Genomic DNA, 16,722 nt, shown 5'->3' on the forward strand with positions numbered 1-16,722 from the left:
TCTCAATACGTAAAAAGATTGATAACATCATATTGAATCCCAGGCTTAACTACTATTTTTGACCTGGAAAGTCCAGGCATGGAATATCCAGTTGAGAGATATTTCAAAACATAAAAATTACCTATGTCAAATTCTATACTTATACAGAAACTCTGTAAAGATACCCAAACACATCAGTAATGGTTGCCTGTGGATGCAATGAGATAGAAGGACTGTGCAGACTGGGACAAAGAAAGCAGCAGGAATACTATATTCGAATTCAGCTGTTCAAATAAAAAAGGAGCTCTTACAAAATTAAAAGAAAAATGGACAAAGGTATATGAAAAATCTTTCTATTTAATTATACTAAGGCATAAAGCCTAGTAGTAACAGCACAAGATCAAGACGCATATTACCTCTGGGGCAGGATAAGCGAATGACATGGTCATATTTTCCACATCAAATAAACCTCTAGACTAGTGAATCTGAAACCCATGCATATGAAATAATGAGGACAGAAAGGGCAAAGCATTGACTCATAACTCATTCCATAAGCAGTGGCTGGCTCATCTGCGGAGAACAGGATCTTGAAGGAACTGAGTCCAAGGCAGCTGGCTTTGCAGGAGGGGTACTAGTGGGGAACAGAGCCTGTGGTGTGCGGCGTGAGTGCAGCAGGCTCGGCATTAAAGACAAGCTGTGCTCTCTCCTTGGAAAGTGCCTACCCTCTGCCTCTACATGCATCAGCCCAAACTACTAAGACAGAGTCACTTGTATAACTTAAATTTTTATATGAAAGGAAATTTGGTAGAACACAGAGTCCTGTGTGTTTAGAACAGAAAGCGAACTAAAAATCTTCCCTCCATTCAAACAAAAATGAAAGGACAAACACGACTTAGACAAATGTATGTCTTAACTTACCTTAAGAATTAAGTGTCTGAGCTCATCATCTTGAATGAATGAAGGTCTGTAATTATTTCCTGCATAAGAGCTTGTCATACCTAAAAATAAAGTAGTCTAATAATTATTAAAAAGAGAGCAGAGATGGAAATGTAGTAAATGCTCAGCGAACGTTAGCCACGCTGCTGCTATTGGTGACAACACACGCTAAGCCCTCTCCTGTAATCATTCTCTTTCTTCGTTATTAAGATTGAAATGTCCTGCTTTCAGACTGTAAATTCTTAGAACTACTTATTCCATTATACTCAAATGGGCAGACAGTGAGAGCTGTATATTGAAAAGTAATAAAATGCAATCTATTATCTATAACGTTATAATAACATGCAACAATATTCAAGACTGGTTATTTTTATAATTTCTTAGCTTATTAAAACTGATTGTATGAATTACCCTGAATAGGGAGGTTCTGGCATCCTACGTAAACTTGATGGATTTCCCACATGACCCTTTAAAGATCATATGGAGACTTGTAGTAATATAAAAAAATGTATAAAATATAAATGAAATAATTCACTTTAAGCCCTTAGCACAGAGATTACTGTATTAAAAGGAAAATCTCCAAAGCAACCAAAAGAGCTGGGAAAATGATAAGGAGTGATCAGGTTAAAGCTAGGTAGAAGTCTGAGCCGAGAGGAGGAAGGGAAGGACTAGAAAGTACGTTTGTCTTGAGAGCATCCACCAACCTTGACTGGGAAATCCCGTTATGGCCACAAGGGGGCGCAGGGGACAGTTTGCCAAGCCGAGGTGCCCTCTCCCAAGATAACCTCCAAGCAAGGGTGATTCAAAAGTAAATCAAGTTCCAACCTCCCTAACCCTAAACCCCTCCTCCTAGGGACTGCAAGGAAAAATGCTTTTGGAAAAGAAAGGTGGGGTAACACCCTGAGACATGTTAACCATTCATTGGCCCTGGGATGAATCTATAGCCCAAACTCACCAATTACTTAAGTGGTAGGGAAGAAACAAAACCAGAAAATCAAACACCCTCATAGAATGATTTGGTAAAGTCTTCTCAGACTGGCAGCACCTCTAAAAAGCCTGGCAGAAGCAAAAGAAATCTCTTTTGGAATCTACCTTCTAGGCAGCCCTCAAAGAACTTCCCCCGATGACTTCTTGTTATTATTAACTAGTACCCAGTAGCCTGGTAGGAGGGAGCTGAGAAAGGGCTGAAAGGTGCAGACCCTGCGTGCCAGGCCGGGCACAGGAATAAATCAACCTGAGCGACGCGGTGACACTCCCAGGCTGGCCTGAAGCGAGGCTGGCTGAATTGTGCCCAGGAAACCTCGTCAGTGTCAGCGTCCGTCAGCCAGGATGCGCGAGCCCTGACGAAACAGGTGAGTGAGGCCGTGAGGATGTGAGCACGCGCCATGGAGAAAAAGAGGGCGGTCAGCGCAGAGCTGCAGCCAGGCTGAGGTGAGCTAATAAAATGCACGCCGTGCAATTCTGCACACCTGCCAAAGAGCAGCGACAAACCTGCCTCTCAGGTTCTGGCGGCAGAAACAAACAAGGAACCATGATCACTTACGTTCATCCTAATGTACATCACTGTCATTATTAACACAATGACAATATGGCAATAATAACGACACTGATCGTTACAGTCAGTACAACAGTGATCGAAACGACAGTACAACTCTTCCTCCTCGTCCTCTGACCACCACCTCCACAACTGAGAAACACTGTGCTCTGGGACTTCCCTGGCGCTCCAGGGGTTAAGACTTTGGCTTCCAGTGCAGGGGGTGGGGTTTGATCCTTTGTCGGGGAGCTAAGATCCCACATGCCTCCAGGCCAAAAAAATCAAAACATAAAACAGAAGCAATACTGTTACAAATTCAATAAAGACTTTAAAGATGGTCTACATCACACACACACAAAAAACCTTTAAAAAAAGAAACACGTGCTCTTTCTCTGATATTTGTGTTCCATGACAAATATCACATGATATCACTTATAGTGGAATCTGAAAAAATGATACAAATAAACTTATTTACAAAACAGAAATAGACACACAGATATAGAATCAAACGTGGTTACCCAAGGGGAAAGGGGGTGGGAGAGGGATAAACTGGGAGCCTGGGATTAGCAGATACACACTACAATATATAAAATAGATAAACAAGGACCTACTGTATATATATGTGTGTGTGTGTGTATACATAACTGTATATCAATATACATTCCGTTATATACACAACTGAATCACTCTGCTGTACACCTGAAACTAACACAACCTTGTAAATCAAGCATACTGCGATACAAAAAGAATAATAATAAAACAAAGAATAATAATAAAACAAAGAAACACTGTGCCCACCCTACATACTCACTATCCTTTGCTCTTAACAACAACCCTATGAGGCAAAGCATTATCCCTGTTTTACGGCTGGGGAAGGTGAAGATCAGAACGTTAAATAACTTGAGTAAGCCCCGTGGCGATTAGGGCAGGGAGCTAGGATCGGAACCCAGGTTGGCCTCCAGGACCCGCGCATGCGCCACTGGCTCCCGGTATCCAGACCCACGCAGGTTCTCAGAAAGCGCCTGCTTCAGAAGAGAGCTTACTCCGCATGTGGTCTGCAAGCCACCGTCATCTTCAAAGTGTGGTAAGATGAGCACAGAAATTAAGAATAAGCATTTAGACACTTTTATGGAAATGTAACACTGTTGTGGCATCCCAGCCCATGAGCATTTTTCCACTAATGAATTCTACTATATTTTACAATGGATGGGCGTGGGGCACATTTGCCCTTCCCCCGGGTAGTTTGAGAAGCACTCTTGTAGAGCATAGAGAAAAAAAATCATTGCCATCCTCTGTCTTCAGAGTAATTACGCGTGGACCATCCACACGCATCCCTCTCAAGACTGGCATCTGGGCATTTGAGGAGCGAGTTGGCATACACTCTGGCTAGGGCACTGGAATGCAGCACCAGCTGCTTTAAGTCATCTCCACCGCAGGTAGCACTGGCTAAGGATCTGGTCGGAATGTGTGATGAGTATGTGACCACCTTGCTTCAGCTTAGAAGGGCCAATGGTGAAATCTATACTCTGTTCCAAAGAATCCCCTCTGGATTTAGGGGGTGTCTCCTCCCGGCTGAGCTTCCCCTGCCCCTCATCCCATGCACACATCCACATAACATTTATCACACTGGGTGTTAATGATTGCTTCCTGGGTCTGTCTCCCTTGTTCACCATGAGCCCCTCCAGCACAGAGATCTTGCCTCCTTCATTTTCCTAACCCCAGAACAGAACAGGAACCGAGTTGATGCTCAGGGCATGTTTGCTGAGTGAGTTGATTGATTCATAGCTTTCCCCTTAGGTCCTCCTCCCTCAAGACATGGTGAATGTGAAAACTGTTGGGTAATTTTAGGGTTGCAAGCAAATGACCTCAGCTGAGCCTGCTAATGTTCATTGCTAAAAGATTTAAGGGAGATGTTGCATACAACTTAGGCAAGACCCAGTTGTGGGTAAAGGAGAATCTTCTTTCACAATAGACTGTTATGAAAAAAAGATCTCCAATCATGCTCCCAAAAGGAAGCCTGCCAGGCAGTCCCCCAACACCTGGGCTGGTCTGCATGGCACTGAAGGGATCAAGGGCGTACTTGCTTTTCCGCAACACCTGCTCTCCAGGTCTGCATGCGCTCAGCTGGTTGGAGCGCTTGAGCCATTTTCCTACCATCTGCAGATATCTAAGAAAGGTGATTTAAAGTGCAACTTGTGGGCTTCCCTGGTGGCACAGTGGTTAAGAATCCGCCTGCCAATGCAGGGGACAAGGGTTCAAGCCCTGGTCTGGGAAGATCCCACCTGCCAAGGAGCAACTAAGCCCATGTGCCACAACTACTGAGCCCACCTGCCGCAACTACTGAAGCCTGCACGCCTAGACTGTGCTCCACAACAAGAGAAGCCACTACAATAAGAAGCCTGCACACTGAAATGAAGAGTAGCTCCCACTCTCCGCAACTACAGAAAGCCTGCGCGCAGCAACAAAGACCCAACGCAGCCAAATAAATAAATATTTTTGCCAATGAAGCAACGGACAAAGGATTAACCTCCAAAATATATAAGCAGCTCATGAAGCTTAATACCAAAAAAGCAAATAACCCAGTCCACAAATGGGCGGAAGACCTAAATAGACATTTCTCCAAAGAAGACATACAGATGGCCTACAAACACATGAAAAGATGCTCAAAATCACTAATCATCAGAGAAACGCACGTCAAAACCACAATGAGGTATCACCTCACACCAGTCAGAATGGCCATCATCACAAAATCTAGAAACAACAAATGTTGGAGACGGTGTGGAGAAAAGGGAACTCTCCTGCACTGTTGGTGGAAATGTAAGTTGGTACAGCCACTATGGAAAACAGTTTGAAGGTTCCTTAGGAAACTAAAAATAGAACTACCATATGATCCAGTAATCCCACTACTGGGCATATACCCAGAGAAAATCATTATCCAAAAAGAAACATGTACCATAATGTTCATTGCAGCACTATTTACAATAGCCAGGACATGGAAGCAACCTAAATGCTCATCAACAAATGAATGGCTAAAGAAGATGTGGCATATATATACAATGGAATATTACTCAGCCGTAAAAAAGAATGAGATGGAGCTATATGTAATGAGGTGGATACACCTAGAGTCTGTCATACAGAGTGAAGTAAGCCAGAAAGAGAAACACAAATATTGTATGCTAACTCATATATACGGAGTCTAAAAAAAAAAAAATGGTACTGATGAACCCAGTGACAGGACAAGAATAAGGATGCAGATTCAGAGAATGGACTGGAGGACACGAGGTGGGGGGGACAGGGGGTGAAGGGGAAGCTGGGCTGAAGTGAGAGAGTAGCATAGACATATATACACTACCAACTGTAAAATAGATAGCCAGTGGGAAGTTGCTGTACAACAAAGGGAGTTCAACTCGATGATGGATGATGCCTTAGAGGGCCGGGACGGGAAGGGTGGGGGGGAGTCAAGGGAGGGAGGGAATATGGGGATATGTGTATAAATACAGTTGATTAACTTCAGTGTACCTCAAAAACTGGTACAAGAATGTAAAGCAATTATATTCCAATTTAAAAAAAAAGGACAACTTGCACAAATTACTATTAAATAGCCCTTTAATAGCTGTCTCTAGTTTTACATCCTAATTTGTAGACGCCCCCGCTCCTCCAATCTGAACAGATTTGCCAGGATTTTCTGGTTCACTATGAAGTAAGAGCCTTTGTGTAGGCTCCAGTTTGCATCTGAAGTCCAGGTAACACCACTCTCCTCTAAGCCACTTTAACTCGACTTGGCAAAGTTCTCTGACCAAAGAACTCCCTTTTCCCTTGAAACAGACTTTCCTTTTCCTCAAATGCCGTATAGGACAGAGATCAAATAAGACCGTTGGTCTTGCTCTGCTTATTCCTTTTTTATACTTTTTGAGCCAGATTTCACTATAATCTTTTAGATCTTTAGCAATCTGCACTTTCAGAGTCTTCTCTGGTCTACAGTGAACTCCCCTGCCAGGTCTTCTGATCGTCTCAATATAAATTCATGTCATTAACATTCCCATATCTAAAACTCAATTGTATTTCCAACATCCTGCCCCCAAGTAGGACCGGGGTTGTTCCCAAACCAGATGTGACTTTGACTGTGTGTATACACAGAATATTTATTACACCTCGATTGAAAATTCGAGCTCAAATAGGGGAACTGCTAGAGTCAGAAATGATCACGCACACCCCAGAAGCATCAGCCGAGGGCCTCCTTCACCCGGTGTCTCATACGTGTGAGAATAGTAAGGTGTGGTCCATTTTCAGGTACCATTTACAAGTGTGAATGAAGTTTTAAGAGAAACTGCTTAAGTTAAGGAGTTTTTCTTTTCTAATAATGGAAATCTGGCAATAACTTAAAATTATAATAATTAACAACATTTAAGAATTTCTAAAATATTGAGAGGTATGTACAGCAGGTATTATTACCACCTTCACAATATACCTAGGAAAATAGGTAGAAATATAAAGACTTTTCAAATTCACATAGTAAACTTAAGATGAAGTTTTTAGTGAAACCGAGTTTTCTGACATCCAACTTAGTAATTTCTCCACATACAGAATACAAACATCAAAATGAATGCCTATAAAGCTGAAGGATACATCTGTATAAAATCTCAGTAGCCGATAACAACCAAACCAAACCATCAGGGACCTCAATTACAGGGAAGACTTCACAAACCCAAGGGTGGAGGCCATTTTCGAACTCACCTTTTAAAGATCTCAAGTGTTGAACAGCCATTCTTAACACTGTCAGTTTGTCCAGTTTCCGGGCCACGGGACTGCACGGAGGGATCATCGCAGACAATTTTTCAATCAGGTTGCTCATTTTCTCTCTCCTCCGCTTTTCGGTTTGGCTATGAGCTTCTCTAAGAAGGAGAAAGAGCCTCTGCTACAGTTAAGATTCAGCAGACCCCTGGTGACCCCAGCGGGAGCACGGGGTGAGGCCAGCAAGCCCCCGCTGTTCTTCCTCCCACTCTTGGCCCTGCAGGTGGCATTCGGGGAAGAGGCACGAGCGGCCGGGAGCAGGAGTGGCATCGTTCACACTGCTTTTATCACCCCACCCCAATACCCTTGCTCCTTCCTTCCTGGCCTCATTCCCTGAAACCTTCAAGAACTAAGACCTATGTCTGAGAGCTGAGACACGTGGTTTTTTAGCTTCCCTCCAGACTTAGAGGAAGAGATGGGTTCGCCTTCTATTCAAAGCTAGCTCCTCTTTTCATCTTTGCTTGAACAGTTTTCAGCATCTTAAGCTCATTCTCTGTCACAGCTCCATTCTGTGCGTCAATAAATGGGCTCGAGTCTCTTCCCGTTGGGGGAAAAAACCCCTTTCCCGAATTCTAGGGATTTTTTTCCCTTGCTACTGTCTTCCCTCCTTGGCCAGCTTCCTGAGAGTAACCTTTCATCTCCCTGATGCCTCTCCTTCTATTAAAATCAACCTCCCAGCCCCCGCTCCACTAAGAACACTCTAGCAAAGGCCATCCTCATCTTATGCAACCCCGGCTGATCCCTGCCTTGAACTTGACACTGTTGCCATTTCTCATTCTTCGCTGGCTTCTGTGACCTCTCCTGCTCCTCCATCCTCCCTACTCAGCTCTGTCTTTCAATACTGGTCCCCCCAGACCCCTCACTTGGCACCACTCTTTCTTTATCCCATAGCTTCACCCTAAGAGATCGCATCTTTCATAAGGCTTTGCAACTACTCATCAACTACTTACCATTCAGTCCGTATCTCATTCATTCTTTATCTAATTCCCGACCTTCAGAACTGGAATTATGCACCTCACTGATTCACAAGCGCCCTAAAACTCAACAAATCCCACACCGAAGGCATTCTCTGCAACTGACCTCATTTTAATTCTCCTTCCTCTGCCAGCCCTGATTACTCTTCCTTCCATAGGGTTTACCTTGATTAGTAACACCACTAGACTCACTCTAAATCCTTCCTTCTTCACCCTGAAGAGCCAAATAGTCACAAACTCCTATGAATTCCAGTTCTTAAAATCTCTCTTAAATGTGTCTTCTCTTCCTCTCCATCCACTCTGTTAGGCCCTGATGACAGCTCACTGCACGACCCCCAAAAGTCTTTGAAACTGATATGCCTGCTGTTTTTAGTGTCTTCCTCATCCACTCCATCCTACCCATGACTTCCAGAACTATTGTTTTAAAATCAAATCATCTAATCCTATTGCATAAGGGATGCTAAGATGCATTTCCACGCCTAAGAGGAAAGGCCAGACTCCTTAACGACATCCCAATGTTCTCATGACCCGGCTCATGACTTCATCTCCAGTTCAGCTGTCTCCCTACAGCTCCGGATGTCGTAGGGCAGCAACGCCAGATGACTTGCTATCCTTCAGCACACCGAGTCGGCTCATGTCTCCTCTACGCCTTGCGGTCTAATGAGCTTCGAATGTCCTTAGAATGTGCTTTCTGCTTACATTCTTGGAAAAATCTATTCCTTCTTCAACCCAGCTCAGTTATTCCTGTGGGAAACTTTGACTATTACATGTTTAATCACTTCCCCTTCTCAGCCACCTCAGTACCTTATTTCTCCAAATATACCACTACTGTATTTTCATCAAATCTAAGACACCATCAACTGTAAGATGCAACTGTAAGATTATTTAATGCATCACAAAGAAAGAAAAATGCTGCCAACTAATAGGAAGATGACATGGATGAGAAGACATGCTTCACAGGTGTTAAAATGTGGGGGGGGGGGCGGGAGGAAATGTATTAACTTTGATTTCAAGAATTAGGTTATTTTACTTTTTACACTTTACTGTGAACGTCTGTCTATTTCTCCTACAACACTCAGATCATGGCAACTCTTTTATATAAGAAGAGTTTGGGGAAGGGAATCTAATGGGAAGGAGGAAAAAGAGGAGACTTGTCCTGATCTGTTTTTAGAGACTTCAAACTAGATGAAAGAGTAGGGGTAAGAGAGAGAAGCACGATGGAGCAAACACGATCCCCCACCCCAACCATTCACGCTTGGGTAATGCCACTCCTGGAACAAAGTAAGTACTTTGGGGTGAACTGGATGGAATTCAAATGACCTGTGTATTTACATAAAATGCAGTGATCTACTCACACTTTGCTCTATTCATGAGCAATTTTTAAAGATGTATGATTTTAAAAACATTATCGTTATCCTCTTGCTAGAATGTTCACCTCTTTTTCTAACAGTATTACTCATTAGCATGGACAGTAGCAGTGGACAGAGATGCCTGATTCCAGGAATGTACAGCAGAAGAGGAAGTGACTACTCTTAGAGCCGGGGTTTGGAGGGAGGACAGGTGGGAACAAGGTCACCTGGGGATAATGAATGATGATGCTGGGAGCTAGGAAACACAGAGGAAGGTGAAATAGCCAGTTGTTTGTTTGTTTGTTTGTTTGTTTTTTAAATAAGGTACTTTACTTGAAGGAGGTGTACCTGAAAACATTTCTTGGAGGATTTTATGAAGAGAGGCATATTTACCCAGAGGCTAGTTCTCTGCTTAATAATTTATCAGGGCTCTAGCTCTTAATTCTGTGAACTGTTACAGTCACTTTGAACCATGTCAGTGCTTTGTAGAGTCATATAAAAAAAATGAGAATAAATGGAGAAAAAGCAAAACTGAGATCTGGCCATGTTGCCAGAAGTAGAAAAAAATTTGTTGACGTTGAAAGAATATGATAAAACAACCGACAAAATTTATGGTGATGGATTCCTAATAATCAGATGCTCCTTATAAGTAATTCTGATTTGCTCATTGGGTGAATTGGGTTTTCTCTAGTGCTTAAAGAAAATAATGGTTGTTTTCACTACACAGCTATTCTGAGAAAAATTTAAAGACACATAAACCAAAATGTTATTCAAGTACATAGAGAAAAAAGATATAAGGTATCTGATGATCACTACTTCTCAGAGCAGAACACATGAGAAAAAGCTAATATTTATGAATTTGTTCTATTCTATCTTGACATCCCCACTTTGGCTGATGGTCAGCATGTGCGACCTTTCCCACCCACCAGGCACCCTCTCAACGGTTCAATATACCTGAAGGACTTCCTTTTTACTTGTTGTTCACCATCTTCCATTCTACAAAAAAGCAGGATAAAATATCAAACTACATGAAACAGATTCCCGGTAATTCTTGAGAAATAAATGTGAGATTAAGTCCAATCATCCTAATTCCTATTAAGTCTTTAATTATACATGCTACCTTGAGCTCCTAATTGAAACAATTATTACTGTCTATGTGAGCTATTCTCCTACTAAAGCTGACAGGTACCTCATCCCCATCAGGTAACAAAACTATGTGAACTGACGATGAATAATAATTACTGCTCTATTTAGAAATTATCCCACGCCAACCTTGAAAAGGAATGTAATATTCATAGAAATAACATTAAATAAAATAGGTCTTTTTAAAACCATTGATGGACTGGCCAAAAATATTTATAATGGCTCTATTAAAATAGCCTGAAAATACATTAAGAATCTCAGACCTTTAATCAAAAGGAATTTATTTTACCTGAAAATTTTGAAAACTGGAAACTGATCACTTGCCAATAATATTAATTTTCACATTAGTATATGCCTTAGCAGAATATACTAAATGTATACGTGTGTGTATAAATATTTATGTATACATATACATACATGTACTTATGTGGGTGTGTGTTTATTCATTCAGAAATGTAGTCGCTAGACTACTACCAAAGTGAAACCTACTGATGGTGATAGAATACTTTCCACACTAAAAAACTATGCAGGCTGAATAGGTTTTTTAAAGATATATATTTTTAAAAATATATTTCCAAATGTATCATTTTTTGAAAGGGCATTTTAAAAATTCAGGGTAAAGTACCCATAATCTCATCTGGAAATAATCACAGTAAATATTTCAGTGGGTCTCCCTCCAATCTCTTTCCTAGACAATGTATCTAGATACATACAAAAAATAGCTTTGCCTATTTAACTCAGCCATGGAGGGGGAGGTTGTGGGGCATAGGAGGATATTTGCGTAGATGTGTGTTCTATCATATATATATCTATATACATATGATAAACAAAATTCAGATCTTAGTGTAAAATTTTTCATGTCTTATCTTATTCACGTAACACTATAAATTTTTCCCATAGCTTCAAATATTCTTGAAGAATATGGTTTGTAATGATTAAATAGTGGCCCATTGGTTAGCTACTCTATAACTTATTTAATAATTTTCTATTATTAGATATCTCAATATTCTTATTTTTCAATATTATAAATACTATGGCTAATACTATTATGGTGCATGCATCTTTGATTATTCTCCTACGATAAACCCTTGGATGTACAATTTATGGAAAACTATGAGGGTGAGTCAAAAATTATCCTCACTCCGGTTATGCTGAAACTTCTGTTAAAACTCCAGCCAGAGTCTGGATAATTTTTGACTCACCCTTGTATTTTAAGGCTTCTGACTCATCTTGCCAAATTTCCCTCTTAAAAGACTCAACAATGATAATTTTCCAGGCTTTGAAAAAAGGTTGACCTACCTTTGAACTGTTTTACTCATGTGATGTATTTTATTTGAGGTTTTAATAATATTTTCCTGCTTAACAAAGATAATACATGCTGCTTATAGAACACTTAATAAAATTTACAGAGATGCATATAAATATTCCAAACAAAAAAGAACCACTAAGATAAAACCTTAATCAAAGGAAGCTTCTCCCTATCACTGTCTAAATAAATAGCATTGATGATATTTTATCAAAAATATTTTTGCATGTGTTATTTGATTCTCACAGCATTTAAGAATCATGTGGGGGGGGAGGAATGAATTGGGAGATTGGGATCGCCATATATACATTACTAATAAGAAAAAAAATCAAATTGTACATTTTAAATATATGCAGTATATGTCAATTGTATCTCAATAGAAGTTCTTAAAGAAAAAAAAAATCATGTAGTTATTACTATGCCCATTTTACAGATGAAGGAATTGAGGACAAGTAAGGTTAATGACTGCTCAAGGTCATAGACTTAACAGGAGGCCAGTGAAGCTTATTCTATGCAGGTCGGTGTGCCTTCCTCTATGCCTTGACCTCTATGCCTACTTCATGGTATAAAATTAAACAGCTTCTTTGAAGCAAAAGAGAGGGTCAGATTAAGTCAGCTTCTTTTTTGTTCTCTTTTCTCTTTTCAGCCTGACTTCATATTTAAGGACTAAAATAGAAAATAATTATATAAATGAACAATTTTCTTCCTAATGGTCTGGAATTATATACACATATACATTCCTTCAATCTCAAAAGGTAAAGTTTGGCTGTTTTAAACCATGCTTTTTCTTGGATTATATGTGTTTTAGCAAATTAACTCACTGACTGAGCTTGCCTCCTTGGTGAAATCCAAACCTATTGTACTTAGGAAATCCAAATACACTTTTATTTAATGGTCCCTTGCAGAATAGAATAAAGGCATGATCTTTTTAGTGAAACAACTAATGTCTTTGTTTGCAGCATGAACCTAGATAATTAGTAAATTTGCTCTTTGTATTTTTTTCCATGCTAGCATTTGGTCTATAGTCATAATATTTTACTTATGAATTTTAATAAGCTCTGATAATAATATTCACATTACTTAGATGCATTTTCTTAGTGCAGCATCTTATATTACAGTAACATAATTTTTTCAAAACACAGTGTAAGCTTCCCTTGAAAACTACTTTCGCTGAATTTTGAATCCCTAAATCAGCCAAAGACAAATAAAACTGGAAGCAAATACGGTCAAAACAGCCTCCAGGGGCCTTCCCTAGTAGCCCAGTGGTTAAGACGTTGCCTTCCAATGCAGGGGGTGCTGGTCCAATCACTGCTTGGGAAGCTAAGATCCCACGTGCCTCACGGCCAAAAACCAAAACATAAAACAGAAGCAATATTGTAACAAATTCAATAAAGACCTTAAAAAATGGTCCACATTAAAAAAAAAAAAAAAAACCTTTAAAAAACAAAAACAAAAAAATAGACTCCAGATTTGCTGCTTTCCATGCATTTCTCTTTTTGAAACTTTCTTCCTTCGGTTTCTGAGATGTCCCTCCCACTTCAGAGCCTTGTCTCCTCACATCCTGGGTAGGCATCCCCCCTCCCTGAGCCCCGTCTTCCCACCCCAGTCACTGCACGTGCTCTCCATACATTAATGGTGTCTGAATCTCTATCTCCAGGCCAGGCCTCAACCTTGAGTTCCAGATCCTGGTTTCCAACCACCTACTTGAAGATCCCATAAATATCACACTCTCATTGTGGTCAAAACTGAACTCATCTTCCCCTCAGCCTCAGTGAACGAAAATACGTACCATCCTCCATCTAGGTGTCCAAGTCAGAAAACTTGGATGCTTCTTACATTTCTGCTCTTCCCCATGAGCAAGCATGAAATCTTAGGGATTCTGTCTTCTAAATGTGTCACAATATGTCCCTCCCTTTCCATGCCCTTCCTGCCCAGGGCTACTCTCTTGGACCAATGCTCAGAAAAACCTATTCCCTAGCAAGCAACCATCTCTCAGCTGTTTGCTCTGCCTGCTGGATTTTCTGCCTTCAGCCCATCCTCCATGCTGTTTCCAGAGTGATTCTTTGAAAACATAAATCTGTACCACTTTACACTTACTAGGATAACTTTTTTTTTAATGGAAGATAACAAGTGTGAGCAAGGAAATGGAGAAATTGAATCCCTCACACATTTCTGATGGGAATGTAAAATGGTGCAGACACTGTAGAAAACCGTTTTGGTGGTTCCTCAAAAACTAAACATAGAATTACCATATGATCCAGCAATTCTACTTGTAGGTATATACCCAAAAGAATCAAAAGCAGGGACTCAGATACTTGTACACCAAAGTTCACAGCAGCATTATTCATGATAGCCAAAAGGTGGGAAGCACCCAAATGTCCAAAAAATGAATGGATAAACAAAATGTGGTATACACATGCAATGGAATATTATTCAGCCATAAAAAAAGAATGAAATCCTAATACATGCTACAACACAGATGAAACTTGAAAACATTACACCAAGTGAAATAAGCCAGAGTCAAAAGGACAAATATTGTTCGATTCCATTTACATGAAGTATCTAGAAGAGGCAAATTCTTAGAGCTAGAAAGTAGGCTAGAGGTTACCAGGGGCTGGGGGAAAGGGAGTTATAGAGAACTACTGTTTCATAGCTACGGTGTTTCTGACTGGGGTGATGAAAAAGTTTTAGAAATGGACAGTGGTGATGGTTGCACAACATTGTGAATGTAATTAATACACTGAATTGTACCTTAAAAGTGGTTAAAATGGCAAATTTTATGTTACATATATTTTACTACAAGTTTTTTAAAACATACAAAGAACAAGCAAAAGTTTTAAAAATGTGATCTGATCAAATTCCTCTTATGCTTAAAATCTTTCCATTTTCCTTATTACATTCAAGACAATTTTCAGATTCTTTAGTTCAGCAGACATTCATGACCTAGTCCATGTTTATCCCTCAGGTCTCATAGCTCATCCACCTCCTGGTGCACCTTCTGCTCCACTGTGACAACCACTTATTTCCTGATCAGCAGTGTACTGCTTCATACTCTGTGCTTCTGCACAGCTGTTCCTTCTGCCTAAAGTACCTTCTCTACTCTTGCTCTTAATGGCTCTTTTCCATTCTTCATTCAAAACTTGGCTTACGTCAACATCTCCAGGAAGCTGTCCTTCACTTCTGATCCCAATATTATTTAAACACTCAACTTTTTCCTTGTTGCCTTCCTAGGGTCCCTCTTATGGAAGTTATCATGATATGTAATAATTATTTGTACCTTTCCCATTTGTACAAATTTCTTGTGTCTTATTTCTTATGCACATCTCCCTCCTGGTCTACTGGGTATCACATAGTAGGTACTCAATAAATGTTTAATGACTACATTCCAGGGAATCTTTATCAATGACCCTTTTAAAGAACCAGCTCTCCATTCAAACCCAACAATACTGCAGAAAAGGTGAACCTTCTCATATGTTCCTCCTTGTTTAAAAATATCCAACACTCAGAGGCGCCATCAATGAAATCAACTTCATGCCCTGAGTCTCTGGGAAGGATGCTATACAGTCAGTACTTTGTAAAATCCATAAAGTACTATGACATCCTCATTTCCTTAGAGAGAATGGAAAATGGTGGGATGAGAGAAGCACTGGGGCAGAATGGATACATAATGAGCAAATCAGTGAGGGGTGCGCTCTCTTCCTGCTGCCCCTTTATGCCCTCTTCGAGTAGGAATTATGTCAAATGATGGTCCAGGACTTACCTGCTGCCACTGGATGCTGATATTTCCACCCTTGTGGAAGGGAGGTAGGTAAAGGGATTCTTAGAAAGTTTTCCCACCACTTTTCTTTCATGATTCCTGACCTGGAATGAAGGAGGCCTTGGGTCACCCCTACCAGACATGCTGAAAATGGACAGCATGGTTGTCCTCATGTGCTAGAAGCACCCTCCCCTCCAGGTGCAGAGAAACAGGAAGCAGGTGTGATGAGGAAACCAGCACACAGACAATCAGGCATTCCAACTAGCTGGAGAATGTTGGGTAAGGCACTTAATATTTCTAAGTCCTAGCTGCTTCATTCTCTAAAATGCAGGTAATTGACCAAATAATCTCTAGTGTTGCCTTCTGCCAAAAAATCATTATCTGTCAGTACTCTACATGTTTCTAGTATTTTCCAAGTCACTGCCTTCATTTTCTCATTTACTCTCAAAACCACAATAAGGTCTCAACCATGGCCCCTACGTGGTGTAAAATCATGACTCTAGTTCTCACTTGAAAGCTACATTCTTATTTAGATATTGAGATAGAACAATGGTGCTTACGATTTGGAAGAAAAAGGAAGAAAATTAAAAAAGACTAACAGTCACTTTTAGCTTGAGGTAAGTGGGGACTAACCAACTGATAATTTAGGATGTGGAACAGTGAACAGTTCTAGATAGATTATCACTTAGTCAACTGTAATTATTTAAACCATCCACATTATTGGAAGAGATTAAGAGAATAAAGACAACCCCAAACAGTAGATAATATTCAAGTTATTTACATGTGGCTTGGGAAGTGCGTTGGTACTTATATTTGAATAACATTGATTCTGCTATCATGGAAACTGAAGCTGAATTTTAACATGTAGTAGGAGGAACTAAGTTAAAAAGAGCTAGGACGTTTCATTACATCCTCATTTTGTCTCTCACTCAAGATTTTCCCCTTCATTCATG

General features: G+C 40.3%; 1 protein-coding gene across 10 annotated transcripts in view; it reads right to left on the reverse strand.

Annotated features, from left to right (window-relative positions):
- BMAL2 (basic helix-loop-helix ARNT like 2) overlaps positions 1–16,722 on the reverse strand; it is an 81,707-nt gene that overhangs the window by 26,475 nt on the left and 38,510 nt on the right. For 5 of the 10 annotated variants that reach the window (XR_009048447.1, XM_057702741.1, XM_057702740.1 and 2 more), the window contains exons 3-5: positions 10,518–10,559; positions 7,184–7,341; positions 898–977 (exon numbers count right to left, since the gene is read on the reverse strand). Coding sequence is in view for 9 of the 10 variants with exons in the window: in XM_057702741.1 (XP_057558724.1) it covers positions 898–977; positions 7,184–7,341; positions 10,518–10,559 (280 nt within the window). In the remaining variant the exon portion in view is untranslated. The remainder of the gene's footprint in view (positions 1–897; positions 978–7,183; positions 7,342–10,517; positions 10,560–16,722) is intronic. The other 5 variants (XM_057702745.1, XM_057702746.1, XM_057702743.1 and 2 more) reach the window with 5 other exon arrangements.

Source organism: Hippopotamus amphibius, chromosome 12 (assembly GCF_030028045.1).
Source record: "Hippopotamus amphibius kiboko isolate mHipAmp2 chromosome 12, mHipAmp2.hap2, whole genome shotgun sequence".
Taxonomy (NCBI): domain Eukaryota; kingdom Metazoa; phylum Chordata; class Mammalia; order Artiodactyla; family Hippopotamidae; genus Hippopotamus; species Hippopotamus amphibius.